Source organism: Salvelinus alpinus, chromosome 3 (assembly GCF_045679555.1).
Source record: "Salvelinus alpinus chromosome 3, SLU_Salpinus.1, whole genome shotgun sequence".
NCBI classification, from domain to species: domain Eukaryota; kingdom Metazoa; phylum Chordata; class Actinopteri; order Salmoniformes; family Salmonidae; genus Salvelinus; species Salvelinus alpinus.
This window is the reverse complement of record NC_092088.1, coordinates 58,617,791-58,642,597: the sequence shown is the minus strand read 5'-3', so window position 1 is coordinate 58,642,597 and position 24,807 is coordinate 58,617,791. Positions and strand designations below refer to the sequence as shown.

At 45.4% G+C, this 24,807-nt stretch overlaps 1 protein-coding gene across 2 annotated transcripts in view; it reads left to right on the top strand.

The window, feature by feature from the left end:
* LOC139571022 (sodium/calcium exchanger 1-like) overlaps positions 1-24,807 on the top strand; it is a 170,488-nt gene that overhangs the window by 124,948 nt on the left and 20,733 nt on the right. The window contains exons 3-5 of one of the 2 annotated variants that reach the window (XM_071393488.1): positions 6,110-6,213; positions 19,735-19,883; positions 21,471-21,570. In XM_071393488.1, coding sequence (XP_071249589.1) covers positions 6,110-6,213; positions 19,735-19,883; positions 21,471-21,570 — 353 coding nt within the window. Of the gene's footprint in view, positions 1-5,545; positions 5,653-6,109; positions 6,214-19,734; positions 19,884-21,470; positions 21,571-24,807 lie in introns of both variants that reach the window. The other variant, XM_071393487.1, reaches the window with a different exon arrangement.

Here is a 24,807-nt window from a genome sequence, read left to right as displayed (position 1 = left end):
CCAGTCGTACCACACTAGGGTTCAGAGGTTAAATCTCCCCATGGCCACACCTGTTTTAATGTCACTATATTAAAAGATCCCTGTACGAGCCCAGCTGACAGATGCATAGACACAGAGGCAGGCAGGCAGAGAGATGAGCATACAGACAGAGCTCCATCAAGCTGCATGCTGAGGCTCTGGGGTTGATGGGCTGGATACAGTAATATGAGGGCTGGTTGTGTCTGTTCTGTTCTCTGATTGGTCGGGACTAGCTTTCCATTTAATGGCTGTGATTAGGCTGCGGCTTTGTGGCTTGAGTTGTGGCCAGCTCCAGGGAGCTGCAGTCAACCAGTTAAGGGCTTTGTGTTTTATAAATGTGTTTTATAAATGTGTGACTGATTGAAGCCAGTCCTTAAAGGCCCAGTACAGTCAGAAACGTGATTTCCCTGTGTTATGTTTCCACACTATGAGGTGGGAATAATACTGTGAAATTGTGGGATGGCGTTTTGGCCTGCCTGGTGAAATCACCAGGCGGTAAATTACTTACAGTAATAGACCAATGAGAAAGAGAGTTCCAAACCTCTCTGCCAATAACAGCTAGTTTTCAGTTTCCCCCTCCCCACTCAGACCACTCCCAGACAGTCCTAGCAAAATCATTTTTGACAATTTGAATGAAAACAATCACAGTAAGATACATAATTGTTACCCAGAAATGATTTGATATTGAGATAAAAAAAAAACGCTTGTGGGTGTTTGTGTGCCTGTGTGTGTGTGCGTGTGTGTGTGTGTGTGTGTGTGTGTGTGTGTGTGTGTGTGTGTGTGTGTGTGTGTGTGTGTGTGTGTGTGTGTGTGTGTGTGTGTGTGTGTGTGTGTGTGTGTGTGTGTGTGTGTGTGTGTGTTTGTGTCTGTGTGTTAACACACTGTCACGCTGCTCCAACCACAACACAGTAAGATGAATGACCAGAACAGTATGGAGAAGTGAACATATTCATTGCAAGTATTAGAGGAACACTGGTGGTGCGCTGGATATGAAACTGATCGTGTACAATATAGACTTGCTCTAGTACTCCCAATAAACACATGATATGAACTGAAAGCTGTGCTGAAACTGTCTGTTTGGTGAATGTTATTGCCCTCTGTAACTATACAGCCATAAGAGCCAACATCCCATTTCACTGTTTCCTATTTCCATTGATGGATTAGCTACAGTGTGTGTGACTGCATGTATACCTAAATGTGTTTAGGGTATTGTGTGATGTGATTTCCTTCCATCAGTAGAAGTACTGTACTGTGCTGTACCGTGTCTCTGTAACTGCTCCAGGGCCAAGAGGAGCCATGAGTCTCACCTTGCGTATGTGAACCTCACCCTGCACAAATGTCATATTTCATTATCAGCACTGTTTTATGTAAGCTCCTGGCAGATCACACCTCTGTGTTCTCACACACACACACACACGCACGCACGCATGCGCGCGCACACTCACACACACACACACACACACACACACATACACACTCAGCCACAAGGTACTAGGGGTTAGCTTTGCACTGCACACACACACACACACACACACATACACACTCAGCCATGAGGGACTAGGGGTTAGCTTTGCACTGCACACACACACACACACACACACACACACACACACACACACACACACACACACACACACACACACACACACACACACACACACACACACACACACACACACACACACACACACACACACACACACACACACATCTATCTCACTCTATCCTAACCTAATGATGTACTCTACTGTGTCACTCCAGAACCATTTTGCCAAGATCTGGAAACAATCTACACCAGAGCTGTTTTGGTGACCAAACACTGCGTTGCTGTAACAACCCAGAGATGTACTGTAGAGTGCATGGATTTGTCATTGAAAAGGATGAATGAAAAAACGTTCACTTATTTATTAATCCAAAGATTGTGTACTTTCCACCTCTCCTCTCAAGTAACGGTGTCAGTTTGGCCGTAGAATTCACCCCTACAACAGATGGATATTCACTATTCAATAAATGTTGATCTGCCAGATAAATAACAGACTGTTTGAAAGAGTTGGAGTTTTATTCTTCTTTTTGCATTTTACTTTATTATTTAAATATACCCAGAGCATTTCTTATGTAATTTAATGATGATTTATGACTTCACCCTACTATAATTGAGGAATTAACCCCCCACCGTGCCCTTCCCCCAGTTAATGGAAGAGAATCAGCGGTGAACATTGGTCAATTCACACAGCCTAATTGGATAATTGATCTTATTTTATCACTAAAAATACACAGACAATGTCCCCCTCCTTCATTGATGTCATAATTACATATCCTTTTGTCCTCTTCCTCTTCCTCTTCTTCTACCTTTCGTCTACTCTGGAATTTCTGTGTTCAGGTTTTATTATGTTAGTAATCCCTGGGCGTAGGTAGAATGGCATAAATACAAGAGAAAATGAGAGACTGAGAGTGAGAGTGTGAGTGTGTGAGTGTGAGAGAGAGTGAGAGAGAACAATGTTTATATTGGTCACATACACTAACAGCTGTGAAAGAAAAAAACACAGCCTCTATCTCTCTCTCTCACTCTATCCTCTGCTGCCTCTCTCCATGGGCATTTCATACAGCTGCTTCTACACACTGACTATATGGGCCTGATGTGTACAGCAATGACCACTCTTCTCTGAGTGGAGGAGTGGAAAATAAGTGTAATGCCTGTGAAATTGTGAGGGTGAGGGCAGAGTCATTTTCTGAAGGTCTCCCATGCCAGGCACTTTCCAGGCTGACTGTACTGTACTGTCCCAGTGTGGGGCCAATCAATCTGCAAGGACATCTGGTGTTTTGATTAGCCTATGGGGCCAGAGGTCTCACAACCTTCTCAACATGAACAGAGGACACATACACACAGCCAGTGTGATTTCACAGCTTTTCAGATGTACAGTGTAAACATGAATTACTTCAAAAATGTTCACTGTTTCTGTGTGTGTGTGTGTGTGTGTGCGTGCGTATTTGTGAGAGCGAGTGAGTGTGTGTGTGTGTATGTGAGTGTGTGTGTGAAAAAAATACTAAATTCCCTTATGTTGATGACTTTTTGCAAATCCAATCAGATTTCCACATGGATTCAACGTCATCACATTTAATTATTTGGTTTAAATGACGTGGAAACAACATTGTTTTTACCTATTTTTGCCCACTGGGATATCACCACTTGTCACTCCTGGACCGAAAGGAAGAGATTAGGCTCTGGTCCAAATCTGTAACCAATAGCGACTGCCCTTCCTGATAACAGCCTATTGTCTCTGTCCAAGACCGCTGCCAAAACCAACACTGGGACTTACTCAAGCCTTTGATTCATCAAGAGATCAACAGTTTTATTCTGGCTCCTTGGATTCAATGTGAAATGTAATCCGTTGTCTCCCGTTACAAGAGTTGGCAGTGGTGTGTTCTGTGGGTATTGTTAAGGAGAGGAAGTAGTTAGATGTTTGAGGTGAGAGAGGGGTCACTTAGTGCTGCTACAAATGGGATAGAGGTGAGCTGGGTTTGTTATGGGGCGAAGGAGGTTAGTTGGAGCGGTGATACAGCGGAAGGGAACATCTGGATGCCTGGATGTTGGGGGAAATGTCTAGCAAGGAGGGGTTTTGTAGAGGAAGAGGAGAATTTAGGGCCTTGCAGAGGGAAACAGAGTGAGTGATTTTATGCAGCGGAGAGGGGATTAGCTGACTGCCATTGCATATCGAGAGGAGGGAGGAGGGAGGAGGGAGGAGGGAGGAGGCGGTCAGAGAGGGAGTTTGATGAAGATGGGCAGCTCAAGTGGCAGTGATGTATTTTAGGAATGATTTATCAGAACACACCGGTTCACTGGTTCACTGTTTCACTGTTTCCAATTCATCAGAACGTAGCATCCCTCCATGGGCATCACTATTAGCATGGAGAGAGAGAGAGTGGGGGAGGAAAACAGATACAATTAAAAGTGGTTTTCCATTCAGCATTTCAGCCTCAACATTAATATGCTCACACAGGACACACATGTACACGTACACACACCCACGAACTCACACACAAAGACCCAGAGGCACACACACTCACACACCAAATGAATAATAAGGACTATTTTACATTTAGAGAATATGCTGCATTAAAAGTGGTGAGTGCAACGCTACGGGGTGAGACCAGCACAACAGGGCTGTTTTTCTCACAGTAAACAACACAGAGTCTTACGGTCGGTTCACACCCAGCCTATACAGGCAACAGTACAGGGAGTTGAAGTGAGACAACTATCCCTTTGATCAGGATTTTGGATGTTAACAAAACATACACTGCAAGGTCTCTTTGAAAGACAGGGTGACAATGGGTGCAGTTGCACCAATCAAATAGATAGTGCAATAGATAGTGCAACTATGGAACGATATACAGTGTGAACTCTTGTGAGGGGAAGTGTTTTGCATACAGTATCCCACAGTATCCCCAAAGCCAACACCCCCTTTGGCCTCCTTTCCCTCCAGTTCTCTGCTGCCAATGACTAGAACGAATTGCAAAAATCACTGAAGCTGGAGACTTATATCTCCCTCACTAACTTTAAGCATCAGCTGTCAGAGCAGCTTACCTATCACTGCACCTGTACACAGCCCATCTGTAGATAGCCCACCCAACTACCTCATCCCCATATTGTTATATATTTTTGCTCTTTTGCACCCCAGTATCCCTACTTGCACATTATAATCTGCACTTCTATCACTCCAGTGTTAATGCCAAATTGTAATTATTTCGCCACTATGGCCTATTAATTACCTTACATCCCTAATCTTGCTACATTTGCAAACACTGTATATATATTTTTATATTATGTTATTGACTGTACGAATGTTTATCCCATGTGTAACTCTGTGTTGTTGTTTTTGTCGAACTGCTTTGCTTTATCTTGGCCAGGTCGCAGTTGTAAATGAGAACTTGTTCTCAACTGGCCTACCTGGTTAAATAAAGGTGAAATTAAAAATTTTGAAAGTGTTGCCGTGGGTGATGAGGAGTCATTATGCATTGGGCCAGTCAGAGTGCCAGCTTAGTGGTTTTAGGATCAGTTTGTCAGACCCCACTCTGGGCTGGACCTTAAACACACTCAGATCTACTTATGAATAGTCAATACCTGACAGACCACTTCAACAGATGGGTGTGTGTGCCGGAAATCCAAATAGTTGCTATCATCGTCAAGTGTAATAAGAGATTTGGCAGAGTGATGAAGTGGTTTCAGAATGTGATTGCTTGGTTTGAGCGTGATATGTGTTTGTGATGGAGTGAGATTTTTCCATCATTGGTCAAAACTTACATTCAAAATCATCTCAGATTTCTACCCATCCTCTTCTCCACATGCTGTCTTTCAGAACTCACTGTGGTTTGTCTCTACCTGCTGCCTGCTGCCTGCTGCCTGTTGCCTGCTGCCTGCTGCCTGCCTGTGTTCTGTTCTGTCTCTCTCTGTTTCCTCCTTTTATACTCCGACCTGTCATTTCCTCACTGTCTCTTCCTTCTCTCTTCTTCTCTTCTTCTCTTCCTTTAGCAAATGTATAAAGGTCAGAATCATTGACGACGAGGAGTACGAGAAAAACAAGACCTTCTACGTGGAGATGGGAGAGCCTCGCCTGATGGAGACCAATGACAGTAAAGGTGGGGGAGATAGTCCTGGGGGTTACAGGTGGGGGGTTCAGAATCTCCTACCCTGACCTCTGACCTCTGACCCTGGGCCTGGCGTCCACTGCACGGCGCTGCATTGCCCTGCACTGAACATTCACACCAGCAGGAGGCACCAAGAGGGCTAGGAGGATGCTACTGTAGGTAGAGAGCATTCATATCACCACAGGAAAGAGTAGGACTTCCAATTACACACACACACAAATACACACACACCACGCAGCGTGCTCATCTGCCACTCAGTGTGCCCTCGGCGGAAATGAACGTTCAGTGGCCCACCTTGTGTCACCACCACCTCTCATTCCCACGACTGGTCAAGTGTTTGTGTGTGTGCGTGTGTGTGTGTGTGTGTGCGTGCGTGCGTGTGTGTGTGTGTGTGTGTTTAACATGCATGGTTCCAACCCCGCTGCCTTGTTGTCTTGTGTCCCTGCAGGAAGACCATAGCCATTAAAATACTTGACCGTGAGGAGTATGATAAGCACAGCTACTTCACCCTAGAGCTGCAGACGCCCTACTGGAGAACGAGAGGCTGGACAGGTGTGAGAGTGCTGAAAACTGAACACACTGGAGTTGGAGCTCACTTGGCTCCTCTTCTCTTTTATCCTCTCCTCCTTTACTTTGTTACTTTCTCCTTTCGCTTTTCTGTTCTAATCTCCTCCTCCAAAGTCTCTATTTGACTCAGTGTACTCACACCTTTCCTCACCTCTCTCTCTCCCGCCTGGCTATCTGCGATTCTCACTTTGCTCAACTACCTGTGTCCGCTGACCTTAAGAATTCCTACCTACAAAGACAATGCTCGTCCAACCCTGCGTTAGTGCATTAGTGGACTTGTACTGTATGTGCGCTGGAATGGGTGTCCAAAATATGCCCGACGGAAATGTGGCATTCTAATGATGCCATGTCAGTCCCTAAGCTTACAGGATATCCTTCCCACAAGGTTGCATTATCTTATGTGCATCAGCAGCAGTGACAGAAATAAACAGTGGAGATAATTGCACAGATTAGATTGTTTATACCACCCACCACTCCTGGCCAAGAGTGTGTGTCTGTCCCACTGTGTTTATCCTGTACCCCAGTTAGTACCTCATAATAACCTTCTTAGTTTTAATCTCAACTCTGAAACACTAATGAATTTTCCATCCCTAACTGTTTCTTCATCATTTATGGAGAATGTTCCTGTTATTATCACTCCTGATCTATTTATTAATAGCGCCATGTTAATGATAAAGATGTATTACATTTACATTTAAGTCATTTAGCAGACGCTCTTATCCAGAGCGACTTACAAATTGGTGCATTCACCTTATGATATCCATGTATGATACTATATGCTGATCAAAGAGGTTAGGTTGAATTAAACATTATTACAGGACAACCAGAACCAGAACAACCATTAAAGAACATCAAAGTCACAACCAGACTAGAGATGCCAGATCATTACAGAGCAAATACGATTACAGGTGTGCAATTCAATCTTCCCTATCTCTGGCGTGAAGCTTTAAAAGCCTTAATTTTACAACAGGAGGAATAGGATTCAACCTATTAGTACACAGATGCTGCCATAAGCAGTGATGCTAATCTGTTTGCTGTGTGTTTTAGTGCCGTTGCAGACGCTGGTGGCTGCTGGGAGTTTTATGACCAACCTACTGGTCCCCCTGGTGTCCCTTCTGTCCTTCTGATTAAGTCCACCAGTGCCCTACCCAGTCTCCTCTCTTATGTGGTGATTATTGTCCCCTGGTTTCCCTCCCACGTCTTGTTATAGTTGGCTGACTGCACAGCAGTGTGAGGGATATCGTCCCGGAGACAGGAGACTGTGTCTCTGGGCGGCCATCATGTGTCCGAGGGGGAGGGCTCTGACAGACCACAGTAATGGCCGTATATTCTGTGGGCAAATTATTCTATTATTGCGTTATCTTTAACAAGCGCGGTTATGGATGGAGCTATTTGATGTGAGCAGACTGTAACTACCGCTGAACTGCTCGGTTCAGGCCAGCTGAGCGCTGCTGGATCAACATGTTTGAGTTATGCTCCCCTGGAATGAGAACACAGCAAAAGCAAACTGTTGTCATCCTCACTGCTTTGTGTGTGTCTGTGTGTGTCTGTGTGTGTGTGTGTGTGTGTGTCTGTGTCTGTGTGTGTGTGTGTGTGTGTGTGTGTGTGTGTGTGTGTGTGTGTGTGTGTGTGTGTGTGTGTGTGTGTGTGTGTGTGTGTGTGTGTGTGTGTGTGTGTGTGTGTGTGTGTGTGTGTATGTGTGTGTGTTTGTGACTGTGTGCTTGTGCGTGCATGCATGTGTGTGTGTGTGCATGTGTCTCTGTGTATGTATGTGTATGCATGTGCGTGTGTGTCCTTGTACTCACGTGTGTGTGTGTGTGTGTGTGTGTGTGTGTGTGTGTGTGTGTGTGTGTGTGTGTGTGTGTGTGTGTGTGTGTGTGTGTGTGTGTGTGTGTCAGTGGAGGCTGGTGGGAGGAGCTATAGGAGGATGGGCTCGTTTTAATGGCTGGAATGAAATTTATGGAACGGCGTCAAACATGTGGTTTCCATTTGTGTGACGTGTTTGATACCGATCAATTTATTCGATTCCAGCCATTACAATGAGCCCATCCTTCTTTCGCTCATCCCACCAGCCTCCACTGGGGCGTGTGCGCATGTGTGTGTGCGTCTCCACTCACACAGCCACAGATGTAGTCCACGAATCCCCAGCAGGCCTCTGGAGGGAGCGATCAGAAAGAATGGGCGATGACTTACTGACAGCCCAACAAGCAAAGACTAATTAGTGCCTCCTCTTTTATCAGAGCCCCGCCAACATCGTTAACACAGCTAGCTCCGTTAGAATCACTAGCCTCCACTCGTGTAGGGAGACTGAGGAGAGACACTGTTTTAAGGCCCACTGACACAGCAAAGGCTCCATGCGGACGTGGAAAGGCAAACAGCTGCAGTCCCTGGAGTACCTCCGCTTCCCCTGACAAACACAGCCACTAATTAATGTGAAACTCTGATTGCCTTAGAGGGAAACACAACCAAAACAAGATTGAAGGCTGGCAAAGTGTTTGTTCGCAATTAGCTCTCTCAATCCTTGTGCATTACGGAGATTGGGGTTTCTTTTATAGACAGAAATTTGGCAGCGCTTCATGTGATATACTTAGAGCTTGGTACAGTAATACTTCAAATATGTACAATCAATTCCAAAGAGAACTGAAGTTAGGTGTAAAAAATGTTTTAATGAAAAGTAACCTACGTTCACTCAAACAGAAACATGTCTGATATGATTCACCTTTTATACTTGCCGCACAATAGCCAGGCATTAAGACACAGACAGACAAGCAGGCAGACAGGCAGACAGACAGTGTGGCCTTCCAAAGAACCCCCAGGCCCCAGCATCGCTCCCAGCATGCCTCTCTTCATGTCGGAGTGAGTGATCCGTGCTGACAGCAGCCTGTCCTGGTGTAGCAGAACTGCATGTGACTGGGGTCTTTATACGATCCTCCTCTGTGTCGTCTGGATCCCCGCCTTCATCATCTTCATCCCCCTGTCCGCCCTGTCGGCCCTGTCCGCCCTGTCTCTCTCCCCGCTCTTATTTATTTTTCTCCTCTGTTCTCAATTGCATGTAAGTGCCTTGTGTTGGTTTCCTGAGTGTCTTCGTGGTGAATATGTTTGTGTGTCTTAAAGCAGTGGTCTGAAACAAGTGTCTGGAGGGCTTGTGGCTAATGACTTGAATAGCATAATTGTCTTCCCCTAGTGGCAGGTCTCTATAAAAAGACGACGTTGAATCTGGTATCTATAAGAGCCGCACGATGCACTGGTATGTGTCGCCTGTACTGAGCTAATGAGGCTGAAAATGTGCGGGTTCATTAATTACACTAACACTAAACTATGTTTATGAAATGGGTAATGTAAATATGCATTTACCCTGTGTATGGGAGATTTTTAATATGTTGGTAAAAGTAGTAGACTAATTATAGCCGGCACATTAGAGAGACAGGGATGGAAAATGTTTATGTCTATGGTTAATTGGCTAGACTGAAGATGGAGTTTTCGAGAGAGTTGCCTTCAAGTGCACTCATCCCTCCAGGAATAGTCTCACACCACTAGCTTGTTCTTCACATAATAGTTTGGGAGGATTGATATTCTTAAGGAGTCAATCCACTGAAGATTTGGTGGAAATAACCCCCCACCCCCCCAAAAAACTGTAGCCATTAAGGGCAATTACTAGCATTACTAATGTACTATACTAAAATTCACCTCGCCTCTGCAGCAATAGCCATTATTAAAACATTTTACTGTGTGCTAAACCAGGGTCACACAGAGTGTTTCTTGGTAGTCTTAAACAAATTTACTTTGAAACAAAAGTATACACCTCACATACATAGTTATGGGCTTACAAACAGAAGACACCTGTAATATGTCAGATATAGAGTTTGAGCTTGCGTCCCAATATTACACTTTATAAACAGTGCCTTTGGAAAGTATTCAGACCCCTTGACTTTTTACACATTTTGATACGTTACAGCCTTGTTCTAAAAAAATATATTTTTTCCCCCCTCATCAATCTACACCAAATACCCAGAAATGTGTCACGCCCTGACCATAGAGAGCTGTTTATTCTCTATGGTGGTTGGGGCATGACAATGACAAGGGTGGGTTATCTAGGTGATTAATGATCTATGTTGGCCTGGTATGGTCCCCAATCAGAGGCAGCTGTTTATCGTTGTCTCTGATTGGGGATCATATTTAGGTAGCCATTTCCCCATTGTGCTTTGTGGGATCTTGTCTAGGTATAGTTGCCTGCGAGCACTACTTTTCGCTTCACGTTTCGTTTTTTCGCTTCATTGTTTTTTCTTTGAGTTTCTCTTCTAAATAAAAAGGATGGAAACATACCACGCTGCATCTTGGTCCACTCCTTATAACGATCATGACAGAAGATCCCACCATCAACAGACCAAGCAGCGTGCCCAGGAGGAAAGCCAGGAGTGGAGGACATCCTGGACGTGGGATGAGATTATGGCAGGAGACAGAAGCCTGCCATGGAAGCAGGCGGAGGCAGCGAGGGAACAACAACGACGACACCGGGGTTCGCGGCCACAACAGAAGCCAGAGAGGCAGCCTCAAAAAAAAATAGGGGGGTGCACACGGGGTGGTTGACGGAGTCAGGTTTTGTAACCAGAGCCAACTCCCCGTACTCACCGTGGGGAGCGTGTGACCGGTCAGGCACCATGTTTTGCGGTGATACGCACTGTGTCTCCAGTGCGCATTCACAGCCCGGTGCGTTCTGTGCAAACTCCTCGCACTTGTCGTGCTAAAATGGGTATCTGTCCAGGGCGGGTTGTGCCGGCTCAGCGCACCTGGTCTCCAGTGCGCCTCCTCCGTCCAGGATATCCTGCGCCGGTTCTACGCGCTGTATCCCCAGTGCGCCTTCACAGCCCAGTGCGTCCTGTGCCAGCTTCCCACACTTGCCGTGCGAAGGTGGTCATTTGTCCAGGACGTGTTGTGCCAGCTCTACGCTCCAGACCTCCAGTGCGTCTCCACAGTTCATTACGTCCTGTGCCTCCTCCCCGCACTCACCCTGAGATGGGTGTCACCAGCCCGGTGCCACCTGTACCGGCCCCACGCATCAGGCCTCCAGTGCGCCTCCCCAGTCCAGAGCTTCCCTGCAACAGTTCCCAGTCCAGAGGTTCCGGCGACAGTTCCCAGTCCAGAGCCTCCGGCGACAGTTCCCAGTCCAGAGCTTCCGGCGACAGTTCCCAGTCCGGAACCTCCAACGACGGTCCACAGTCCGGAACCCCCTACGACGGTCCACAGTCCGGAATCTCCTACGACGGTCCACGGTCCGGAACCACCAGCGACGGTTGGCAGTCCAGAGCCTCCAGCGACGGTCTGCGGTCCAGAGCCTCCAGTGACAGTCTGCAGTCCAGAGCCTCCAGCGGGGGTTCTCAGTCCAGAACCTCCTGCGAGGGTTCCCAGTCCGGAGCCTCCGGCGACGGTCGGCAGTCCAGAGCCTCCGGCGACGGTCGGCAGTCCAGAGCCTCCAGTGGGGGTTCCCAGTCCAGAGCCTCCTGCGAGGGTTCATTCAGGCCAAAGAGTTCCATCTTGATTTCAGCAGACCAGAGAATCTTGTTTCTCATGGTCTGAGAGTCTTTAGGTGCCTTTTGGCAAACTCCAAGTGGGCTATCATGTGCCTTTTACTGAGGAGTGGCTTCCATCTGACCACTCTACCATAAAGGCCAGATTGGTGGAGTGCTGGAAGATTCTCCCATCTCCACAGAGGAACTCTAGAGTGACTCTAGAGTGAACTGTCAGAGTGACCATTAGGTTCTTGGTCACCTCCCTGACCAAGGCCCTTCTCCCCCGATTGCTCAGTTTGGCCGGGCGGCCAGCTCTAGGATGAGTCTTGGTGGTTCCAAACATCTTCCATTTAAAAATGATGGAGGCCACTGTGTTCTTGGGGACCTTCAATGCTGCAGACATTTTTTGGTACCCTTCCCCAGATCTGTGACTCGACACAATCCTGTCTCGGAGCTCTATGGACAATTCCTTCGACCTCATGGCTTGGTTTTTGCTCTGACATGCACTGTCAACTGTGGGACTTATATAGACAGGTGGGTGCCTTTCCAAATCATGTCTATTCAATTGAATTTAAAACAGATGGACTCCAATCAAGTTGTAGAAACATCTCAAGGATGATCAATGGAAACAGGATGCACATGATCCTCAATTTCTAGTCTCATAGCAAAGGGTCTGAATACTTATGTAAATATGTTTGTTTTTTTATACATTTGCAAAAGTTTAGAATCCTGTTTTCACATTGTCATTATGGGGTATTGTGTCTAGATTGCTGAGGATAAAAAAAAAAAATCTATTTTAGGCTGTATGTGGAAAAAGTCAAGGGGTCTGAACACTTTCCGAAGGCACTGTATATACATTTTTATTTTATTTTCTTAATCATAAAATGATGAAAAATATGAATAACATTCCACCCATGAGGCCAATATAGGGCGATTTGGTCATTTGACTGCATAAAAGGATTTTAAGAATGAAATACTGAAACAACCCAGTGTAATAATGATTCTGCCCCTGCACAACATCTTTGCAGCAATTTCACACCTGCTACAGTATTTCTGGAGTGAGCTACTGTACAAACCCTCTCTGAAAAAAGTTAATGAGAACACTATTGGCTCTCCACAGGATAGTAATGATACTCTGTCCTCCATAGTTTGGGAGATTATCAGTACTGGATTATTAATATCATTTTTAAACTCCACAACATGCACATTTGTATTCAATTATTTTTAATATAATACAGATGCTATTCAGCTTTAAAGATTCAAATCGTCCACATGCTCAAGATAGTCCAAGACATGAGACCCAGATGCTGTTTAGACTGCCTCTTAACTGTTAGTGTCCTTTGAAGTAGGATAGAGTTCCATTGTTTTCACTAGGCCTCATCCCTGCAGTCAGATAGGCTTCAGTGGATACAGTCTGACTCTGGATGAGAGGGTGGGCTGTGCTTTACTCTTGTGGAAAAGCTCTACTTTAAAAAGCTAAACAAATTACATAGCTCAGTCTAAACAGAACCAATTGAGAGCATTCTCCAGACTGGGTGGTTCTAGACATACACACAAATGCAGGCACACAAACACACGCACGCACACACACACACACACTCCCTAGCTCATCTAAAGACAGAGGTGGGGGATGGATTGGACTGGAGTGGTAGGGGATCTTGTTACACCCCTCTCTAGCTACGCTCATCTTCCCCTCACTCTGTTTAGATGTTCTCTGTTCTCCTCTGAAACCAGATTATCAAAGCATGGCAACCTCGCGATGGCCCACAGCCGTCAGCTCGCATTAAGCCTTCTGCATTCTTCCTCCCGAAGAAAAAGAAGAGAGAGAATAGCTTTTCTCCAAAAAGGCGAATGTGCACGTTTGAACTCCACTCAACCACAGACGTTGGAGAAGCATCGATGGGAAACACAATGAACACACACTGAGACTAACACAACAGAGAAACACACAGAGGGAGAGAAACGAAGATAGGAAGAGGGCAGATTTTTTTTAAACAGGGAGAGAGAGAAACACACAGGAGGCTTAACCAAACATCTCTCCCAGCATGTCGAATGGATGATTGAGAGCCACAGTGATATAGAAAAACACAGCGTTCCAGACCTCCTTCCCTCCAGTGTCAGTCAGATGTATTCTGCGGTGGCACGGTGCGGTAGCCGCCACTCTGAGGAAGGGGATGGATAACAAGGTTACTGCGGCTGTAGTAATTACACCTGAGACTCACATCTTCTTTAATTGAGTTCATTAAGTCACTCATTAGACACAGTTAACACCACACTCTCATGGTAATTAAGGCTTACATGCTGTTCAGCTGGCGTGATCTGGCCTTGGACACCGTTTTGTAGCGTTTTCAGCCCACTCAGTCAGTAATAGGCTATGTTGAGCTGCACCGGTTAATTTCACACATTTTGAAAGCATATTTATTTATCCAGGTTGTCGCTGTGAGATTAATAATCTCATTGTTCATCTGGTACATAGTCAAGACAGCAGCATATACAGTACACATTTGGTTGGTCACCGAGCCATACTAAAGCACCCTTATGAGTAATGGGAAAAGTAGCTAAAATATCCTCCTCCATAGTCTTTTGGTCCTGATTTGGCCCCTCTACCTCTGCCCTCCTCTGCTTGCGCCAGTGTGACTGGGTTTGAATGGTGGTGCGACGGGAGGGGAACCAATGGCTTTGGAGCTGATGTTAACCCACAATGCACTGCCGGGCTGCGAACTGGAAATGGCATTCTGAATGGTTCCCATCGCACCAAATCAGATCACTGCACTAGACCGTGGGACAGCGGTGGTTCTGAATTACTGCCACACGCCCCAGAGAGTTGGAGAGAATGAGAGGGAGGGAGGGAGGGAGGGAGGGAGGGAGGGAGGGAGGGAGCGAGGGAGAGAGAGAGAGAGAGAGAGAGAAGAGGTTTGGAGAGAGGGAGTGAGGGAAGAGGAAGAGAGAGAGAGAGAGAGAGAGAGAGAGAGAGAGAGAGAGAGAGAGAGAGAGAGAGAGAGAGAGAGAGAGAGAGAGAGAGAGAGAAAAGGTTTGGAGAGAGGGAGTGAGGGAAGAGGAAGAGAGAGAGGGAGTGAGGGAAGAGGAAGAGAGAGAGAGAGAGAGAGAGAGAGAGAGAGAGAGAGAGAGAGAGAGAGAGAGAGAGAGAGAGAGAGAGAGAGAGAGAAGGAGAGAGAGAAGAGGTTTGAAGAGAGGGAGTGAGGGAAGAGGAAGAGAAAGAGGAAGAGAAAGAGAAAGAGAAAGAGAAAGAGGTTTGGAGGGAGTGAGGCAAGAGGAAGAGAGAGAGGGAGTGAGGGAAGAGGAAGAGAGAGAGGGAGTGAGGGAAGAGGAAGAGAGAGAGGGAGAGTAGGCCAGAGGTTTGGAGAGAGGGAGTGAGGGAAGAGGAAGAGAGAAAGAGAGTGAGGGAAGAGGAAGAGAGAGAGGGAGTGAGGGAAGAGGAAGAGAGAGAGAGAGAGTAGGCCAGAGGTTTGGAGTGAGGGAGTGAGGGAAGAGGAAGAGAGAGAGAGAGCATAGAGCCAATAAAACCCTGTGTAGTTTGTATTAGATAATAGCAGGATTTTTCTCCAAACATCGTTCCAATATCCATACCCAGTCTCCAAGACATTGTCTGTTTTATATTCTTCATTTTGGATTTGAATTGACACAGTTTAGTAGGACAAGTCACAGTAGGCCCATATCCTTTCACTACAAAGTCATGTCAGCTTATAGTGATGTCATCATGGGCCTATGGGTTCAGGGAGGTGACAACTAGGTCATGGTATGACATAACATCTTCCTCTCACAACTTGACAAGTTGTATAATGTAGTGACAGAATATCCTTCCAGCCTCACAGAGCACATGTAGAATGCTGTAGAACACTGCACTGTTCCCCTAGGATTTTCTTCAGCAGCGGTGGCAAAGGTAGTGGGTGTGTGGGGGAGATATTGTTTTGTAGAACTGTGAGAATGTAATTTCTGGTGCCTTTTTAAAGGGACATTCTACTCCAAAATGCACATAATGACACCATGACACCATCTGAAATATAACCGATGCTTGCCACGGCACCTTAGGGAGAATTTTTAAAGGAAGTTGAATGTAGTTTTCCGAGCTATTGCTATCTAGCGTTAGCATAACAACTGGACGTCTATGGGAACAGCTATAATGCTAGCTGTTCCCATACACTTCCTGTCATTGGGCTAATGCTAGTTGACACACAGATACATAAAAAGGGCATCCAAGAGTTGGTCTGACTCTGGGCAAGTAGAAAACAGGCTTAATTGACAACATCTCACACTATCCCTTTAAAAGCGGGTCTCGGTAGAAATATTCGTTAAGTGTATATATACACTGAACAAAAATATAAACACACCATGTAAAATATCCCAGAAATGTTCCATATGCACAAATAGCTTATTTCTCTCAAATTTTGTGCACAAATTAGTTTACATTCCTGTTAGTGAGTATTTTATCCTTTGCCAAGTAAATCCATCCATCTGACAGGTGTGACATATCAAGAGGCTAATTAAACAGCATGATCATTACACAGGTGCCTTGTACTGGGGACAATAAAAGGCCACTCTAAAATGTCTTGTTTTGTCACACAACAATGCCACCAATAAGGGGGCGTGCAATTGGCATGCTGACTGCAGGAATGTCCACCAGAGCTGTTGCCAGAGAATTGAATGTTAACTTCTTTACCATAAGCCACCTCCAACGTTGTTTTAGAGAATTTGGCAGTACGTCGAACCAGCCTCAAAACCACAAACCACGTGTATTGCGTCGTGTGGGCGAGCGGTTTGCTGATGTCAACGTTGTGAACAGAGCGCCCCATGGTGGCGGTGGGGTTATGGTATGAGCAGACATCAGCTACGGACAATGAACATGTTTGCATTTTATCGATGGCAATTTCAATGCACAAAAATACCGTGACGAGATCCTGAGGCCCATTTCTTTTTTATCAACAGATCTGTATTTCCAGTCAGGTGAAATCCATAGATTAGGGCCTAATGAATTTGTTTCAATTGACTGATTTCCTCATATGAACTGTAACTCAATTGTTGCATTTGCATTTATATTTTTGTACAGTATATATCATTGTTATCACTGCTAAATGAATATAGGGGAAACATTGACACAACAATGGCTTTGCTGTTAGAATGTCCATAGAAAATGCTCTTGGATCTTGATTCTGTAAGCCTGTGGTGGTTTTCTGTCCTAATTCTCCCCTCCCTCCACTACTATCTATGAACAGACCATCACAGCAGCAGAGTGTTATTGTATTGTACGGCTCAACCAGCTGCACAGGCATTCAAGTTGTCACAGTAACATCGTAGCTAACTACCTGGATACCAGTGAGAATCCCTCCACCAAATACACCTCTGACAAACCTAATGGCGAATGCAGCTTGATATCCCTCTGCCAACATACACATATCAGCCCCTAATGATATTAACAAAGTGGACAATACCTCAGGAAATAGGCCTTTAATCATCTCATGATTTAACCACACTTGACAAGATCTCATGAAATGGAGTCATTATGATCTAATCCTCTCTTATATATCATTGGAGGGCTTGTAAAAAGTCTAGACCGACTGCATAGCTTAAAGGCCCAGTGCAGTCAAACATGTGATGTTCCTTTGTTTTATATATACAGTGTTTCCATGCTATGAGGTTGGAACAATACTGTGAAAGTGTGAAAATTATGATAATGCTGTTTTAGTGTAGGAGCTGTTTGAAAAAAAACACCTGAAATTTGAAGTCTGTTTTTGAGATATGTAACTTTCAAAGGACCAATGAATCAAATACCACAAGATAGTTCTTGGGTGGAGTTTTCCTTTAACAGCTTGTTTTCTGTTTTTCCCTCCTCACTCAGACCACTCCCAAATTTTTGCTTTAGAAATTGCTGTTGCTAAGAATCCTTTTTTTATAATTTTTTTATTTAAAACAATCACAGTAAGTAACTTAATTGTTACCCAGAAATGATTTAATATTGAGATAAAAATGGCTGCATTGGGCCTTTAATGATGGGTGTACTGTACAGTCATCCAACATGGCATTTTGAACGTTTTTAAGTTGTCATAGTTGGTTAAGTTTTCAATTCTATTTGATAGTTACTTCCAAATGCATTCCTGTGGATTTGAAGAGCCATAAAATATGAGTAATAAATGTATGCCATTAGGATTTCTGCACTATTGGCAATGTGGTGCAGTTGTCCACTGTAGAATCCACTTCTTCTTTATTTAGGCAGGGAGTCCCATTGAGACCTGTCAGAGTTTACTAGGAGTAGTGGGTTGGAGTCAGGCGCAGAGAGCAGAGGGTTCGGTAAATCGTAATTTATTCTCCGGAACAAAACAGTCACGCCAAAATACAGGGCGCATAAAACAGACCAGCCCAAACACAGGACCAAACAGTCCGGAGAAAACAAACACGAAAACACATCCACAACCAACAGAGTAACAAACCCACACAAACCTAGGCGGACCTAACAGGCTTAAATAGACATAAATCAAGAAACGAAACAGGGAACAGGTGCAACCAATAAGACAAAATGAAATGAAAAGGAAAAAGGGATCGGTGGCGGCTAGTAGACCGGCGACGACGACCGCCGAGCGCCGCCCGCACAGGCAGGGGAGCCACCTTCGTTGGGAGTCGTGACAAGACCAGGGTCTCTTTTCAAGGAAGCCCTGCAGATTTACCGTACATGTAGCTGAGATGCACTCTCCTTGTTCTTCACTGACCTCTGATCAGTTTGAGGGTGGCGGGGCTGAGGCTGACACTAGTAGGCAGTGTGTTCCACACTGGTTAGAGGTCAGTGAGGAGGACATTTGTTACCCACTGACACGACCTAGCTGCTCCACGCTGAGTGAGACCTCTACTGAGATCCTTCCACTGTGACAGAGATGCATATGCACATTTACCAGGATGAAGAAAAAACTACAAATGAAGGCAACTCATTGATGGATTCAATCCTTCTACTAACAATAAGAAATAGTTTCCCTCAAAGCCTTAATGACACCACATCATAAATAGCAGCCTCCAGCGGGAGCTGGAGAATAGCACAGTATGTTGTTGTTCTTTCAAGTCAAGCAGCCAGGTCTTCCTCAAATAGTGGTCAAAGGTATATGCATGGATGATTGCATAGCTTTATTGGTTCTATGTGTTATGTACCTTCGTTGTGTGGCAGGTCTGGATCATTTGTGTCAACCCAGCATGAACCCATTGACGTTAACCTGCCCCATCCCCCCTGCTGTTATCCCTCCCTGCTACCCCATCACCTCAGCAATCATCATAAGCCTCTTCCTCTTCTCTCCCTCCATCCTACCCTACTCCCAGCACCACTCTGACCCAGCGGAATGAGCCCATCTATCAGGGAGAGACTGCAGGGCCCATTCCCATAGTATTCTCATTTCCCTTGCTGGGAACTTGGAAGCACACCTCGGCTGCCTCTCTCTGTGATGAATATGATGGCTTGGAGGTGGTGGGCGATGGGGGAGGGAGGGGGGAGTGGATGACCTATTCATCTTCTGGGGGGTGGGAGCTGTAAGGGTTACAATCATGTTGTTTTTCTTGAAACAACCATTTAGTCTGTCTGTCAAAGAGAGTTTTGCTCACCATTTGGCTAAATAAGGGTTATGTAAGTAAATAGGTGAGGAAAAACAAGAAAGCATATTTTACACCACATTATAAACTGGGTGGTTCCAGCCCTAAATACTGATTGGCTGAAAGCTGTGGTATATAAGACTGTATACCATTGGTAACCAGTTTATTATAGCAATAAGTCACCTCGGGGGTTTGTGGTATATGGCCAATATACCACGTCTAATGGCTTTATCCAGGCACTCCTCGTTGCGTCATGCTTAAGAAGAGCCCTTATCCATGGTATATTGGCCATATACCACACCTGCCTGCCTTACTGCTTAAATGTACCACTTTCATGTCGATGGCTTCCACAATATTACTACACAACATGTCAGTTGTCATGGGCGTCAGTCACAATCCACCGTCTTCTGTCTCTCAGCTACAGAGGTGGCTGAGAAGGAGGTGGAAGAGGTGGTGCCGCTAACAGGAGAGGATGATGAGGAGCAACGCATCGCTGATATGGGTCGACCCACGCTTGGGGATCACGTCAAACTTGAAATCATCATCGAGGAATCCTATGAGTTTAAGGTGTGTGCTCGTGTGTTACACATATTCCATTTCCTTTCTCTCACATAATGCACTCCTCAGAGCCTCCTCAGAGACTCCTCAGATAGACATACACGCATATGTAGTAATCATGGAGTGATATAACTGTGTATGTGCATGCTCTCCTCTTTCACTCACACACACTCTTCAGACAAACACAGATGTGATTATCATGAATATTAAGGTCGGTGTGTGTGTGTGTGTGTGTGTGTGTGTGTGTGTGTGTGTGTGTGTGTGTGTGTGTGTGTGTGTGTGTGTGTGTGTGTGTGTGTGTGTGTGTGTGTGTGTGTGTGTGTGTGTGTGTGTGTGTGTGTGTGTGTGTGTGTCCACACACGCAAATGCTTTCTTTCTCCCACACACACTTCAGACTGATGGGTAGATGCTTGTGAGCACTTGACGGATCGTCTCCTGTTCTTACTGGAGTGGCTCTCACTGTGAGGTTGGGTGGGAGGCTATGGGAGGGAGGGGGCCTATGGATCCTATAGCTAGCTGAAGGACTCTGTATCCTGGGGGGGGGGGCTGGAGAGTTTAATTGTGTCTAACCTCAGAGTCAAAGCGAGTGGCTGCTTCAAAAGAGCTTCAACTTTCAGACGGTAGTCTGCAACTTTTCCGCTTTAAGATTAACGTCAACCAAGACCCAGAATCCCTTGCCTGGGGCTAACAGATAGGACTGAGGAAGTAGGTGATTTGCAGACAGTAGATTTCTCTCTCTTCCTCTTCTTTGCACAACTTCAATCCAACACACCTTGCTAGGAATTGGACAGTAGATGAAGCTGTCCGTCTATTTCTCCAAATATCAATATGTTATATCTGAGACCTTAGCAGAGCTGGAGAGAATAGTGTAGTTGTCCATTCCTGTATAAACCTGAGTTTAAACCATCCCACCATTTACTTTCCAAAGCTTCAGTCAAAGCAATTCCCATTGAAGTTTCCTTCCAGAGAAGGGAATATCGGATTTTCCTTCCGATGGTGAGGGAAGACAGAAGGGGATGGACAGAGGAGAAGGGGGGTACTATCCAGCTGTCATCCCAGGAGTGAAGGAAGGGTGGTGGAAGGGATGGATCGAGGAGGAGTTGTTTCCTTCTGTAGGGAGAGAAATCCAGTTTTTCCTGTTTTGGAATCTATACAGGCTGTGATGAGGATTGATTTCCTGAGTGTACTCTAGGAGCACCTGCACCTGTCCTCTGGGAGGCAGCCTTTATCAAAGAGAGGATTGCAGCTAAAGGCCCAGTAACAGACTGAACCTCCGCTCTCTATCCTCCTGGCCTATGTTATTATCATAGTATGTGGAAAGCATCATTAACTAGCTCCCGAGGACTGGCTGTTAGCTACTATAGCAGTTACATTACATGGCCGAGGCAGTACTTACAACACCCAAGCTCTCTACCCAACCTTTACCCTCGTTGTTTATTCTAAATACATGCTTACTACAGACAGGTACATATGTTTTATAGACAGAAATAGTCATGTGTCCTATATGAATTTGTGGACTAGATGCCCTTGCTTTCCTATATGCATTTCCCCAATATGTTCTTCCTGAACTCCATGTGTTTGGTGTTCCCTGTGCAGAACACTGTGGACAAGCTGATTAAGAAGACTAACCTGGCCCTGCTGGTGGGGACTAACAGCTGGAGAGACCAGTTCATCGAGGCCATCACTGTCAGCGCCGGTGAGTTGAATGCTTTGACCGCCGTGCGAGTGTGTGTATGTGTGTGTGCGTGCTGTAGCAAGATCAAGGGTGTGGGGTTTCCACGTCACCAAGTTCAATAACAAAACAGGCACCAGTAGCACAAATAGAATGCAAAGGGGAAGTTTATTTGGGATTTTTGTACACAGGGAAAGAAGGAGGAATTCACCAATCACCTCACAGTCCACAATCCGTTCTCTTTGCCCGTTCCGTTTTCCAGGGGTAAGCCTCACACTCGGGTCCTCAGCCAATCCGGTCCAGTTCACAAGGGTGTTAGTCCAACAGTCCAGGTCACAACATGTTATCTCACAGATGGTAATGTTCTCTCACAGATGGTTATCTCTCTTCTCCCACTATTCATAATGCTCTTGGTTCTCTCCTACTCTGCCCTGCTGTGCAGGCTGCTTCCCCCTTTTATCCCCAAACACTACCTGGTTTAACGAGTTACAGTCTTGCCTCGTTGGGGCAGGAAGTCCATATAAGGCCCGGGGGTGGGGCAAATGGACTGCCAGATATCTCCCCTCAATCACCAATCCCCTCACCTCTCCCTGCCGGCTGCCACAGTGCGTGCGTGTGTGCAATCCTTTCTTGCAACGGACTAGCATGCTACAGCATCTCCTCAGAAGATTGATTTTCAATGTAAACACCAACTGGTGGAAATCTGGAGCACTGCAGTCCCACTCCAAGGCATCCCAAGGCCTCTGTTGATTAGAGATGCCATCTTGTCAGAGCATAGCGTTGTTGCCTTATTACTTTATGTGTGCTTGTCAGTGTCTATGTGTGAACAGTTTGATTTCTAAAGAGGACATGGCAACTAGCCTTGAAAACTCTGTGAGTGTGTGACTATAAGCTCAGTCTAATAGGGTGGCCACTGAAGCACTTTGGATTTTCGTCGAGGTGTGAATGTGTTTTGTGTGTGTTGTTTTGTTTCTGTGTGTGTGTATGAGTGTGTTGAAAGTTACAGCATGAGTATCACTGTGTGTGTGTGTGTGTGTTTGTGCGCTAGTTATCTACTGTGTCGTCCAATTGTTCCCGCTCTGGCTCAATTAATGACAAGCCCTGTCTCCGCTCTCTTATCTGGGATTAGGCTGTGTTGACGTTTTGACAGCGGGAGTGTGTGTGCGTGCGTGCGTTTGTGTGTGTGTGTGTGTGCGCCTCCTGGATCGACTAGACACTAACCCGTCACACACCCCAGGTATTTAAGCTCCTTTTGTTTCCTCTAAAAGCGGTCTGTGCGTGTGTGCTTCTCTCTCTCTCACCCTCTCTCTCTCTCTCTCTGTCTAGCTCTTTCTCTATCTCTACCTCTTGCTGCTGTGTTTAAAATGCACATACAGTCATGAAATATTGATCTTCCCTTACCTCCCCTCTCTCTTTATATTTTTTTCTTTCTTTTTTTTCTTTCTTTCGCCCTGCAGCCCCTCTGATTATATTTGCTCTGAAGCCAGTAGAGAGGGAGAGTGTGTCAGGCAGCGTAGCATTTGCAGAGCTAGCCTTCTCACAAGTTAGTTTAAGATAAATTATTGGCTTCCCACTGTGACTTGGTCCAGGGTGTTGATGGAGATTGGGTGTGAAATTCTCGCCAGTGGGTGGGTTGGTGGCTTCTCCATACCTGTGGGGCAGCAATGCTGTGTGGAATCGCACATTAAAAAATACAGTTTACTACAGAATACTACAGTACTTACTATATAATTTTGAACTGTAGTATACTGTAGAATACTATACTACCTACTGTAGTATACCTCGATCATGAGTAGTACTTACTATAGGATTTTGTAGTATACTGTGGAATACTACAGTAAATAATAGAGTATACTACAGACAGCAAAAACACTACAGTAAATAATACAGTAATGTCCGCAAAAACATACAGTGAATGCCATAGTATTTAACCATAATATATATACTATAGTATTTTTTCATGTGGGATGTGCGTGTGTGTATGTGTGGCCGTTGACCACAGGGTTCACTTCTTCCCCCGTCTCAGATAAATGTCCTGACAGTCAGTTAATAACTCCCCTGACAACTCTGTCATTATTTCCTTTCATGAATCTGCCCATCTCTTTTGGGACTTTGGATGATGGGTGTGACTGTGTGCCTCTGGCTGTGCAGATGGGTGTGTCATAAGTGTGTGTGTCTCTGTGTCTGTACTCTCTGTGACCTGTGAGTGACAGCCCCACCTCAAGCTAATATGGTGCTAGATGATTCATTTGTTTGGCTATCACCACTAAAGAGAAGAGAGACTGCTGAGTTGTGACAAGAACACCGAGACTGTGACTGACTGCAGAGAACCTCCCCAGGCCTATCTCAATGACACAGCAGCATATGTGCTCTTCGCTGCCAGTCAGAGAGAAATTATTACCCGGAATTACTTTAACGACCATCTTCTATCAACACTGAGCAGCTGTAATAGAGATGTGACTCATTGATGAAGTCGAGGGTGAGGAGTTGACGGAGATACACAGATATGCCTTCAGTAGGCAGGGAAAGAGGGGGAGGAGGAGTAAGGAAGATAGGGGAAATAGATGAAAGGAAGCCTTAGAACACAATTTTCTTATTGAGAGAGAGAGAGAGAGAGAGAGAGAGAGAGAGAGAGAGAGAGAGAGAGAGAGAGAGAGAGAGAGAGAGAGAGAGAGAGAGAGAGATGTGTTACAGCAGGAGTAGGTAACTAGATTCAGCAGCGGACCGATTTTTATAGGAGCAGCTGGTCGGGGGCCGTAACATAATAATAATAATTTTAAGCACTGCAAATTGACCACAACTGAGCCCCAAAAAAGAGAGTGTATTTGAAAATACCAATAATTTCATACCTTGATTACGTTGAGACTGGATCACACTTTTTTTTTTTTTGTGGGAATGCTTCAACCAGACATGAAATATATATTTATTTATTTATTACCAAAAACTTAGGAGGCCAAAATAAATCACTTGCGGGCCAGTTGTGGTCTGTGGGCCGCCTGTTGCTGACCCCTAGGCTACAGTATGTGATTGTCTGTGTCTGTGTCTGTGTGTGTTGCAGATGTGTGATGGGTTATCCTACAGGATTCATCCCATTAACTGTGACTGCATGGGGAGAGATTGGCTCAGTCTTATCTCTTTACCATAGCTAACTGGTTAATTGGCTCAGTTAGCCTATAGCTCGGTAGCTAATAGCTTAGCTTATAGCTTAGCATGCAGGCTAGTTCTAATGCTGGGGATTCGACAGATGTCAGCGTAGAGTTT